Source organism: Atta colombica, unplaced genomic scaffold (assembly GCF_001594045.1).
Source record: "Atta colombica isolate Treedump-2 unplaced genomic scaffold, Acol1.0 scaffold72, whole genome shotgun sequence".
Lineage (NCBI taxonomy): Eukaryota > Metazoa > Arthropoda > Insecta > Hymenoptera > Formicidae > Atta > Atta colombica.
Genome location: NW_017259564.1, coordinates 683,023 through 696,004, shown reverse-complemented (window position 1 = coordinate 696,004; position 12,982 = coordinate 683,023). Strand labels below are relative to the sequence as shown.

The 12,982-nt window shown below is 31.5% G+C and overlaps 1 protein-coding gene across 6 annotated transcripts in view; it reads right to left on the bottom strand.

The window, feature by feature from the left end:
- The window catches only part of LOC108692466 (dorsal-ventral patterning tolloid-like protein 1), a 99,239-nt gene that overhangs the window by 52,420 nt on the left and 33,837 nt on the right, over positions 1 to 12,982 (bottom strand). For 5 of the 6 annotated variants that reach the window (XM_018200718.1, XM_018200721.1, XM_018200722.1 and 2 more), the window contains 3 exons: positions 11,733 to 11,978; positions 6,353 to 6,573; positions 5,235 to 5,417 (listed from right to left, as the gene is read on the bottom strand). In XM_018200718.1, coding sequence (XP_018056207.1) covers positions 5,235 to 5,417; positions 6,353 to 6,573; positions 11,733 to 11,978 — 650 coding nt within the window. The remainder of the gene's footprint in view (positions 1 to 5,234; positions 5,418 to 6,352; positions 6,574 to 11,732; positions 11,979 to 12,982) is intronic. The other variant, XM_018200723.1, reaches the window with a different exon arrangement.

Here is a 12,982-nt window from a genome sequence, read left to right as displayed (position 1 = left end):
TATATATATATATATACTATCCTTTTATTTTAGGATAAGGTCCAATCGTAAAAGCGTTCAAACAAAAGTTGTAGGGTTTGAAAAGATCTATTTATTGATCTAAGTTTGATTTTAGGTGGCACCGCTAAGATCAGATCAAGACATCACATTGATTTTAAGTGAAATATTTTATTTTTGATTTCAGAATCTAATAGCCAATGTCGAGAGCTTTCCAAAACACTATAATAAAGTTATTTTTTATTAAATACTTCTCGAGTTATAAGACTCGAAAGTTACAGTTATATCGCCAGCGGCATTACGCTAATGGTGTCCGACGCGATGGTTAAAATTTCTTGAATGTTATTCAGGATCATATCCTGAATAATATTTATCGATATCAAGACCATTGGAAATTATTTTTCTTATTTTCATTTTTGCACTAAAAAAATTCATTTTTACATAGATATGAAAATAAGAGGTAATCTCCAATGGTCTTGATCTTGACAAATGTCAAGAAATTTTAGCTGTCAGTCGGACACTTTGTGTAATGCTAATGTTGGCAGTACTGTAACTTTTAAGTTTTTTAACGAAACTTTATTAAAAAATAACTTTATTATAATATTTTGAAAAGCTCTTGACATCAGTTATTAGATTCTGGAATTAAAACAATTAACATTGTTTCATTAAAAAAAATCGATGTGATCTTGACGACGCCCAAGATCGAACTGATAAGATCAGTTGAATAGATCTTTTTGAACCTTACAACTTTTGTCTGAACACTTTTATGATTAGATCTTATCCTGCGAAGATGAAAAAATGATACAGGTGATCTAAAACACTTCATACATATAAAGAGATCCTAAAGCCTGTATTACTGACTAAATCGTAATTTTTATACAATTACTTTTTTTCTCTTTTACATATTCGAAAATCTTTTTACAAAATTAAAATATATGTATTATAGGTAGAATTCGTGCCGAAAATGATAAAAATTTCGAATTTTAAGAAAAATTTTTTGTCGTTTTCGGTATAAATTCCACTTCACAGACACGTATTAATGCGTATACTTTAATCTTGGAAAAGAATTTTCGAATCTGTAAAAGAGCAAAAAAATAATTATACAAAAATTATGATTTAGTCAGTAATACAGATAGCTTTAAGATCTCCATCGCCTTCTGAAGAAATAAATGTCAACTACAAAGCAATATCGTTTTTGCGGTGTTCTTGATAAAAATAAATCGCTTAAATCGTTGAAATCTCTATTAATTTGAAAGATTTAAAGCATTTAAAATCCAACCTCGACTATTATAAGCATTAAACTTTTACTTGTTGTATTCATATATGGTTTTGATAAATCGTTTATTATTGAAAGATTTTAATTATTTCAAAGATGTCAACAATTTATTTCCATCAGTATATTACTGCAAAAAAGTGGATATTCTTTTTGATCTACCTCTGTTGTCATCGCGAATTAATTGGGAGCAAATAATTTAACGTAGAAAATTATCGAAAGAGTGACACACTCTCTTGTGCTTGGCGCCCAACTTGTTTAGTGGAAAGCTCTGATCATTGTGAAAATTTAGCTAGCTGTCAAGCTCTTATATTGTACGAAAATTCATTCACGTAAGAAAAAATCACAGAGCACGCGACGAAGTTGTCGCATCGCTCGCGAGCACGGTTACAAATTTGACACAGTTAGGAGCTCCGCACAATAAAAGGAACAGGAAATAGACAACAGAGAATAAGAACTTCTATCAGAAATCTATCAGAAATCATATTGTAGAATACACAGTTTCTGATAGGTTGAAATTCTTATTCTCTATTCTCTGTTCCCTATTTCTTTTATTGTGTAGAGCCTCTTACAAGCTTGTGTAGTTGACATCCACATCTTCAGAAAGCAATAGTGCGCGAAAGCATTTAAAGTCACTAGATTTATAAAGTACCGCAATGATATATTGACCAAACTTTTCTACTTTGGTCAATATAGCGTCAATACGACATCAATATAGCGTAACTGCACTAGGCACAATTCACACAATATTTTGCACTGAATATTATGTACCAGGTGTATAAGGCTTAAATTCGCTGCTTTTAGTCAGAAAAATACATTTTTTTTTTCCTAGGAAGCAAAAACAAATTTATTCAAAGTACTTGCCCTCGCTAACTATACATTTTTCCCATCTTTCGGGCAATTTGTGTATATCACGCCAAAAAAATTCCTCATCTTTCGAGGCAAACTACTCATCAAGCCATTTTCGAACGTCTTCGTAAGAATCGAAGTGCCGCTCAGCGAGCGCGTAGTCCATCGACGAAAACAGGTGATAGTCAGAAAGTGCCAAGTCTGATGAGTAAGCGGGATGGGGTAGCACTTCCCAGTTGAGTGTCTCCAAGTAGTTTTGGATCATTGTTGATGTGTGCGATGGTGCGTTGTCGTGGAGGAAAATCAGCTTGTCATGTCTTTTCTGATAATGCGGCCTTTTTTCACGCAGAGCATGATGCAATTTGATCAGTTGTTGGTGGTAGCGGTGAGCATTAACAGTTTCACCAGGTTTTAACAACTTGTAGTAGATGACATTCTCCTGATCCCACCAAACGCACAGTATCGTCTTCCGTCCGAAGCGATTTGGTCTTGAGCAAGATGTTGATGGTTGGGCGGGATCAATTCAAGATTTCTTGCGTTAAGGATTCTGAAAATAGATCCACTTTTCATCGCTTGTCACAATCCGATGCAGGAACGATTTTCTTTTTTGTCTAGCAGAATTTGGTATGTGTTTTGGCGTCGCTTCATCTGCCTATCATTCAGTTCATGCGGCACTTATTTTCCGATCTTTTGAACCTTCCCCATGGCATGTAGCCGCATGGAAATGGCTGCTTGAGAAATGCCCAATTGCTCGGCAAGCATTTTTTGCAATTGAGTATCGTCCTCGTCCAAAAGAGCCTGCAATTGACAGTCCTCCTTCCTGAGCCGATTTTCATGCTTCTTGTCACTCAGGTCAAAATTGTCGTCATTGAACCGGTGAAACCAATCTCTGCACGTTGTTTCCGATTGTCGCCATAGGCCTCCACAAGCATTTGATGCGATTCGACGATTTCTTCAAATTAACAAAAAAGCAAAGCTTCCCGCATATGCTTTTTTTTTAGCAAAAAACTAGACATGATTACGAAAGAAAAAATATATGTTGTTGTATGAAATTGCTGATGATGTGCACTGGTTAATGTTGATAGATGTCAAACACATAAAAAAAAGTGTGTTGTGTGCCCAGGGTAGCTTTGTACGCTCACTAATGCCACCTATGAGCAAACAGTGGATTTAAGTTTATACACCTGGTACTGCGCACTTTGCGGATAGCTCACTCGCTTGAAACTTTTAAAGCTCTTTGGAAATGTGGTCAAGAGAGTATTATCAGAGAATATTATCGCGAAACTCGTAGTTATTTCCACGCATGTACAACCTGTGCATAAATTTTTCTGCACTTCAACAACAAATGAACCTGTATTAAATTAAAAATATAAAAATTAAACATTTGTACAGTATTTCCTTTGGTTCATAAATAAATTATTTACAATTAAGAAATTGATTTATATATTTTATGACTTTATTTTCCCAACAAAGTATGTTTATATAAATATATAAATTTGAAAATGATCGTGTTTTACGGCAAGATGGAGGCAAGTTTGTACTTTATAAATCTAGTGATTTTGAGGGCATTTTGCGGTTACAGGAAAAAGATCCTCATGTCCTTTCTCAGGTTCCTCTCGGATTTCAACAATTTTTCAGTTGCAATCTTGTATATATCTGGAAACACGGCAGTATCTCAATGTTAAGCGAAGCGCAGCAACATATCATGATACCGACTGTGCTTCTTTACGCGAATCGGCGAGTTGTAGAGACTGAAATTATTGGATTTCAGTAATGGCTGGATCGATTGAGTTCTATGTCTCAATTAGTAGCTTCCACTCGGATTGTGTAATAAAAATGCTTTTAATTTATGTGCCTTACGAGCGAAGATATTGCAACGGAAAAGTTCTATCACTTTTCAAAATACATCATTGTTATTATGTACACTCGGCAGCAAAAAGATTGCAATATTTTTTCAGAATGTGGCTTGTTTACCGTGCGATTAGTTCTTACTTATAGATTTATCTAATTACGTTATCTAATTACGTTCAATTGCTTTACAAGCAAGACTGAGTTCCAAAATCCACCGAAAAAATATGTCGCAACCTTTGAATGTATAATGAATGTATAATATAATGAAAATATAATAAGATCATTTTCGTACTTGAAACAATACATGTAATTGATATAAGCAACATGTATTTCATAGTCTCTGCGTCTATGTAATTCAATTAATGGTGTCGCATTAAAAATAACTTCGGAAATTTATTTTTAATTGGCACTTTGCCTTTAATATTATATAATTGGTGCTATGATATTATTATATTATACATTATTATGAAAATAATATTCTCGCTGTGCACGACAAAAATCCATCAATATACATACGCAGAATATTATATTATCTAAATATATTTGTTGCCATCGTTATCTCTTATTATGAAAAAAAATGTGAGCAGAATGTGCTGCGTGAAGAATCGAGCGCATGGATGGGAATGGGTAATATACGTATAGTACATTTATAATTATTTCTGAAAAATGATATTTCGGAAAATAACTTTTTTCATATTCAAATAATTTTTTATTGAATTTATCTTAAAATAATCCTTTTTATTTTATCATAAAAAAATCTTAATTTGTTTTAAAAAAGTTAAGTGGTAAGGGTTTTATAAATAAATAATTTATAAAAAAAATTTTTTTAATTATAATTATAACGTACTCATGAAGCCATTTAATTTTCATTGTTAAACTTTTTCTATTCCTTATAATTTTAGAGATATTCGTTTTGAAAGAAAAAATTGATTTTTTTCGAATGGTTCATTCCCTAAAGGTACATATGGGTATAAAAATATATATCCCTTATTTTTATCTATCAGTTTGTTAGCTCATAAAGAACAACATATTACAAGTTCATCAAAATCAGAAGACGACATTTCAATGTGTTTCCTTGACAATATTGAAACGCTCAATCTGATTGTAGTTACAAGTGTATTAAATCTTTTAATAAAACGTACAGTTTAAACTTCAAGAAATTCTGACTATTCTCAATTCGCGAATGTACTACCTTAAGAATAATATACACTTATGTTATAATACTAATGTTATAAAATTAATTCATAATAAATCCATATATTACCTAATTGATCACCTTCTACGGAGAAGACTTCAAAGTTTAAGAGTATTCGCTGATCCGGTCGAACTCTTATAAACCAGTTGCAACTTTTACTAGCTAAGGTTTTTGCCGGTCCATCATAATTGTTTGGGAAATTTGGACTAGTTATTATACCATAATTTAGACTACTAATATTTGATCCACAATCTATAGCATAATAATTTAAAAAAGTTAATATCTCTAATAACAAGAGCGTAATTCTGAAATTAATATTATATTTTCAAATCATAAAGAAACAAAAATCATTTTTTAATTTAGAAAAAATATTATTACCTAATTTAAAATAAATACCATTCTGTAATTTAAATTATATAATATAAACGGAATGTTGAACTGAGAGTTATGCGTGAAAGACTTTAAATTTAATTTCTTTTTCTTTACTTGTTCTGGTAAACATTCTGTTTAGAAAAACTCTCTTAGAGGAACATTTTTTAATGATCTTGACCTATGTTGTCAAGATCATGACGTTAAATGACCTTAGTCAGTATTCGTTCTTTGTTATTAACAAAAAAATTCAAGAAATAATATCCTTTCCTTACCATATAAAATAAAAATTCTCTGCTTTAAAATATTTTTTACGACTTTCCATGCGAAGCGAGTTCTATCTCACTTCCCTTCCTACTAAGGGGCGCACGATTTTCCACGCAAAGCGAATTCCACCCTATCTTCCTCTCTGCCAAGGAGCACACGATTTTCCACGCGAAGCGAATTCCATTTCCCCTTCTGCTTAAAGACGCACGACTTTCCATGCAAAGCGAGTTCCTATCTCCCGCCCCCCCCCCCACCTAGAGACGCATGATATTTTATGCCGATGGATCTTATTTCGAGTAAAAAGTCATTACATATATGGAGAAAAGTAACGAGATAGTTCTTAATATTATATCTACTAAAAAAGAGTTTATTTCTTAAACTTTTTTTTGTTAATAACTTTTTGGCGAAGGACGAACACCGGCTAAAGACTCTTTCACTTCTGAGGATCACTCATAACCTTGATAACATATATCAAAGCATTGGAGAGGATTTCCCTAAACAGGATACTTACCTTTGTTCTATTACAATAAGACAAAAGTATATAAGAGTACCTCCAAAAATAGGTTTAGCAATTTCAAAAGTATAACGCGCTTTGAAGCCACTGTAGACAAGTTCAGAATCGGAATGTAAGATCACTTTTAATCCAAGAGCACCGAGATTTGATTCTACTGGGCCCGGTGCGGTCCCGCCGCAATACCTTCCTATCAATTTCTCCGTATTATCTCGGTACATGTTATAAATCTCTAGCCAATCTTCCTGGCAGAGCTCGTATCTGATAAATAAACAGAATTAATTTTAATTAATATATAACGCTATGATATAGAGTGTTCCGAGATTATTGAAACAATGTTTATTGAAACAACGAGTAGATAGAGTGGATTAATCTAAGTAGTGGACTAAACTAAGTCAAAAAAAGTTCTCTACCATTTTACATTTTTATCAATAAGTTAATGAAATATTTCTAGAGAAACGCGTATTCAGTCGGCCCACTGCTAAATGTAAACATATGGCGAGGCTTGTTCTTTTTAGCTGAACTTTCGCACCAGTTCATCTTTCTTTTTCTTCTTTCCTCCCGAAGAAAAAAGAAAGATGAACCGGTACATAAAGCTCTAAAAAGAAGGTCTATAATCTCTCAGTGTTCAAGATTTGCGCTAGGCGCGAAAATTTAATATTTATTAGAAACAAAGCAATGTGGTGAATACAAACGATCAGTGTATGGCGTTTGACCCCCTCTCTGAACTATGATCATCACCCATTTTTTTATTAAAGCTAAATTTTCTAATAACATCAAAATGTATTTTTATTATAACGAAAGCGATCATGATGAAAGCGAATGCGAAAACGAATAAAAAAAATCTTTTTGCGAAAGTGAAAGCGAATATGAATGTAAACGCGAAAGCAAAATATGTTGTTTCTTTCTGCTGAATGAAGAAATTAACAGTTAGGAAAAATAATTTATCATTTAGCTATTTAATTATTATATCATACATCAATTTATTTGCACTTATTTGTTTTCAGTTTAAATATGTTTGAAGTCTAAAATAGTAGAATGTCTCAAGCTCATGAGTCAATTGGACTGAATCTTCATCTTCTTAAGCAATACTTGCAATTTATTTTCTTCCACAATTGTAGAACATCCGGAGCATTCTTTGTAGTGGATGATGTCGACACACATATTGAAATCACCGGTTTGCAAAGCATTTGAATTAATTCGTGCACATTCTAATGCTATAACATTTTCACATGTCTCACAAATAATTCTGTGTGCATCAGCAGTTCTCTTTTGGTAAAAACAAAACAAAAGGGAGATACATTTCTTTTATCCGGCTTTTAATCCCTGCAAAATGTTAGCAATTTGGGGCCAAGCAAACTTCATCATATTTTGACTACAAAACCATTGCCATCTGTGTCCGCATTTGGCTATGGATTTGTTGACAGGCTGTTGACAGGCTATGCCAGCAAATTTGTGGCAGAAATCGAGCAGAGTCTGTTCGAATCAGATTCTGCTCTCAATCTGTCATCAGGTTATGCAAGACTTTGCTCAGTTTCTGCTGACATAGCATGTCTAGCAGGCTTTGTTACATTTCTGACAGCAATTTACTAACAATGTTAACATGTATAAACAATGTTAGACAATAAAAAAATTCTGTATACAATTTGGTGCCTTTCTGCAATCAAAAATTAGTAACAGACTCTGTTCAAAATCTGCAGGCTTTGTTATCTAGGACCTTAATAAATGTAAAGTTATGTGTTACAATCTATAGTTTATTATGCATAAATATTAATGCAGAGGTACAACTTACAAAAAATCATAAACATTTCTACCTATAAAATTATACTAAGGCGTTTATAGACAGTTTATCCACATCGGCAAGAACTTTTGCACCGTGCTGGTTTCGTGCTGTTTGCTAATTGCCGATTTGATGTAGATGAATTACACAAGCACAATAAATTTTTTCTGACCGACTGACTAAATTGATTGAACTAACTAAGCAGACAGAACTGTTTAAACTGACACAATCGACTGAAGTACAGTAGAACTGTGAACCAATTGAAAAAAATTGTTGCTGAAGTGAACTGAGAAACTGATAAGAAAACTGGCTCTCTGATTCTGAATGACAAGACTACGGTTTATATAAGAATGTGCTTTAATTAGTCGAATTCGAATTAGCATGATTCTTTGCGGTGGGATAGGATTAGATTTTTAATATTTGTTGATTAGTTATTGGTAAAGACAAGTTATTGGTTGGGACTTTTGTCTTTGTTCTAGGATTAGTCAAGGTTAAAATGCGTTTTTCGAGATAAGTAGGAAAGGGAGATTTGGCATATTATGATGCTTTCCATATTATGCGCAGAGAATGTGTCAAGAAATGCACATGCAATGACGGCGTGGGATAATCAAATACCTCCTCTTCGAGTGTTGCGCGTTATTTCTCGATTTTCGTGGCAATTGGTCTGCAATTTAACCATTATTAGATAATGTCCATTAGATAGCGTTAATGGCGCGGCTTCATAAATATATTTATTTGTTCTTTAATCCTTTCTGGCATAGTGATATGTATACTTGCACATTTCTCGTTTATCCATTTTTTAATATTCAATGCTATGTGAAATTCCTAAATAAAGTAAATGTCCCAGTCGAACATTTAAGCTAAGATTGTCCTAAATAATATAATTTATAATATATTAGAAGATTTTTAATATAAATATTTGTATTCATTTGAAAACTCCTTTAAGCAAAGAAAAATTATTTGAACCCACTTATAACAATTATTAATTAAAATATTTAAATAAGTAATAGAATGCGTCAATATATCCAATGGCCGGATAGCCGATCGGATACTGAGACGTAATTAACCCAGTTTCCGATTATAATTAGAAAATTAGTATGCTGACTGGAAATATTAATATAAATAGAATGTTTTAATGATAAAAAACAACTAATTCAAATTGATTTTTAAGGTAACAAGCATTTGAGACTAATATTAATTTAAATAAATAAAGTTTTGTAACTGTCCGGACATAGGTACATGTCCAATCATTCTTCTCTCTCTCTCTTCTTTGAGAACCGGACCGGACAATACTATGTCCGGACAGTTATATAACACTTTATGTATTTAAGTTAATATTAGTCACAAATATGTTTTTTAAAACGTAATAATAATATTATAATTTAAATGTAATTTTTAAATGCAATTAAATTATAATGCTGTTATAAAAAAAGCATTTGAGATTAATAATAATAAAGTTGTGTAAGTGTTCGGACGTAGGTACGTGTCCGGTCACTCTGGGATGTTTATCTTATCTACTCATTTCCGAAAGAATTATAAGAATTTTATAGGAATTTTACAATTTTCCAATTTACATTACTTCTATCATTTAAAGTTTTGAAAATCTGAATCCAAAGAAACATATCGCGATTCGAAAATGTGAACCGAATAAAAAACAAAAAAATGAAATTAGATACTTTCCACTTTCCTTATCGTTAGTTCTATGTCCTTAATTCTAGATAATGCTAAAAGAGAGAAGAAAAAGTTTATAATAGTGGATTTTGAAAATTCAACTTCAAATTAGCATTCAGCAACTTAAAAAACTTATTAGTTTCTAATACTACAGGAATTTGGGCAATTTTCAAATTTATATCCACTATATTAGATCTACCACTTTGAATTTTAAAAATCTGACTAATCAGATTTTTGTTGATTCGAAAAACTCCCAGGTACAAATTTTTAGAGAAATCTGTTGAATAGAAAATGCCGGAAAGGTTAATTACGTTAAAGGCGTTTGAAGAGAAACATCCCGCGCTAAGTGACGCGCTTCTTCCTCTTGCTCCTCGAATCCAACGATATCTCCTTCATTCCACTCTCGATTTGAAACTGCCTTACTTATCTATTTTCGAGGAAAGAAATTCGACTTTACGACTTACTGTTTCTTTAAACGATCGCCCATCCAAGCGTTGCTTGCCTTCTGATTATATGGAAACTAAAATAACTTTAAATGGTTTTTAACAGAAATAATCAATCCTAAACATTTTATAAACGTTACTGTTATAATTTTGAATAGTATTGTTCGAAAGAATTTTGTATACGAGAAAGAAGTCAGCATTTTAAGCACTTATTGCATTAAAAGATGAGTTTGCATTAAAAGTGTTTAGGCTTATTGAAAAAAATCATTATAAAAAAAAGATGCACCATGCTATCTACCGCAAAGTGGCGAGGAAATAATAGCGCTTTGTCATTTTCTTGACACAAATGAAATTATTTTTTCGCGCAATTCTATGCCTTATATTATATATTATTATATACCATTCATAAATGTACGTACACACGCAACAGGCGCACATACGTACACACCACCCACACACACACACACACACACACACACACACACATACATTTCTTATGCCATTAGAAAATTAAGTTTTAATAAAAAAGAAATAGGAAATTATAGCTCAGAGCTCTCGTGCATAGCCATTGTTATTAGTAATAAACAATTCTTTCCGTGCCTAGCAACATTGGACGGTCATATTTCGCCGTACGCTTAGATAATGGGCCGATCGAATACGCGTTTCTTTAGAAATGAACATTTTATTATAAAACGGATTTTTCAATTCACAAGGAAAATTTTCCAGTTATCTAATTAGTTTTGAAAAAATAACGGTTAGAAGTTATAGTATTCTACCTCCTATTAACTAAAATGAGTACTATTCGCTTGGAAAATTTGATATTTATTAGAAAAATGGATTTAAAATCCGCTATAAGAGGCTCCGAAAATGGGTTTAAATGACATTTTTTTTGTAACTTTTTTCTACTTTTTGGATTTTTCTACATATATGTAAAAAATATACTTAAGTAGGATAGAAAGGAAAACTTAGATCTCGATTCCAATGATGGATGTTGATAATTTTTTAATCTATTTCTTTCGAAGTTCGAATTACGTTTGGATATGATATACTTATAAAGTTGTATATATATATATGAATGTATGTACGTATAAAAGTAGATATATTTTCTTATTTATTAAATATTTTCATTATATTTCTGTTATTTTAATTCGTAACATAATTATTTATTTATATAATGTAATTATAAAATTTTATTCTTTAAGTGTATTGCGTGTGGCGTGCGTGCGTACGCGCGTATATATATTGTGATACATAATAAGAAAATATATGTACTTTTATACGTACATACATTTAACTCATTTTCGTCGTCTATAGTGGACTTTGAATCAATTTTTTTAACGAGTATCAAATTTTCCGATTTTAGTTAATAGAAGATAGGATACTATAACTTCTAATCGTTACTTTTTTAAAACTAATTGAACATGAGTAATTTCCCTTGTCAGATTAGTCCACTCTACTTGCGTAAATACTGTATTAATAACTACAAAACATCCTATTAATGCAAGAGAATTGTGATTTATACTTACCCATAATATCCAACTGTCACATTATCGTTTCTTGTGCGAACTTTAAAATGATCGAAGATTAAAGCAACCTGTTCATCTGGCGTCGCTAGAAATAAATACGTGCAATTCGTGTCGCTCGGATAATTGCTAGGATATCGTGGTGAATTAAATTCGCCACGTTTACGAGAAGAACTGCGATAAGTAAAAGTGCACGTGCCATTGGGCGCTGCAGTACCCGGTATCTTGTACTCCGTTTCAAAAATGTACCTATCAATCAGAAATCAGGTTAGATTAAAAATAATAGGTAAAAGTGTCAGGAATTAAGTGTAATAAAATTGAATAATTAATCATTTTTAACTTAACTTATTTAAAATCAGAATTTTGTTAATTTGCAAGGAAAGAATCCGAATTAACCAAATTCTGATGCTAATGAAGCTATATAACTAAATATGATTAATCATATCAAGCAAACTGATGCATGTTATTATATATTTGCCATACACTTGCTGACATCAAAATAGGACACGTTATAGATATATCAATATATCAATATATAAAGATATATATAGATATAACTGCTTATACATATGCAATAATCAGTTGATGAAATTTCAAGAGCAAACGATCAGCAATAGTAATACGTTATTTTATTGGCAACATAATAGCAACATGAGCAAGATGTGTAGGAGTGAGATTCAGAAATAACGAAAGGCTCGACATATAATTACAACTAATTTTGATATCATAATTTAGCCTTACAAAGAAACACATGGAAGTGTCATTCTCCGATTTTGATGAGTTTGTAATATGTTGTTCTTTAAAAAAAAAAAGAGATATATATTTTTGTACGTATTCATATGCACTTTTAGGGAGTGAAGCATCTCTTTGAAAAAAATTAGTTTTTTTTTTTTTAAAGCGAATTATCTCTGAAACTATAAGGAAAAAGATAGATAGAAAAAGTTCACTAAAACAAAAATTGAATGGCTTCATAAGTACTTTATTAACTACAACAAAAAAATTGATTAAAAAAATTTTTATCAATTATTTATTTATAAAATCTCCACCTCACTTAATTTTTTTTTAACAAATTAAGACTCTTTTTATAATAAACTGAAAGATTATTTTAAGACGAATTCAACCATATATGATAAAATTACCTTCCGATTCATTTTTCAGAAATAATTATAAATGTATTTCTATATTCGATCCCATCCATGTGCTCGATTCTTCATGTGTTTTGCTCACATTTTCTCGTAATATATATATATATA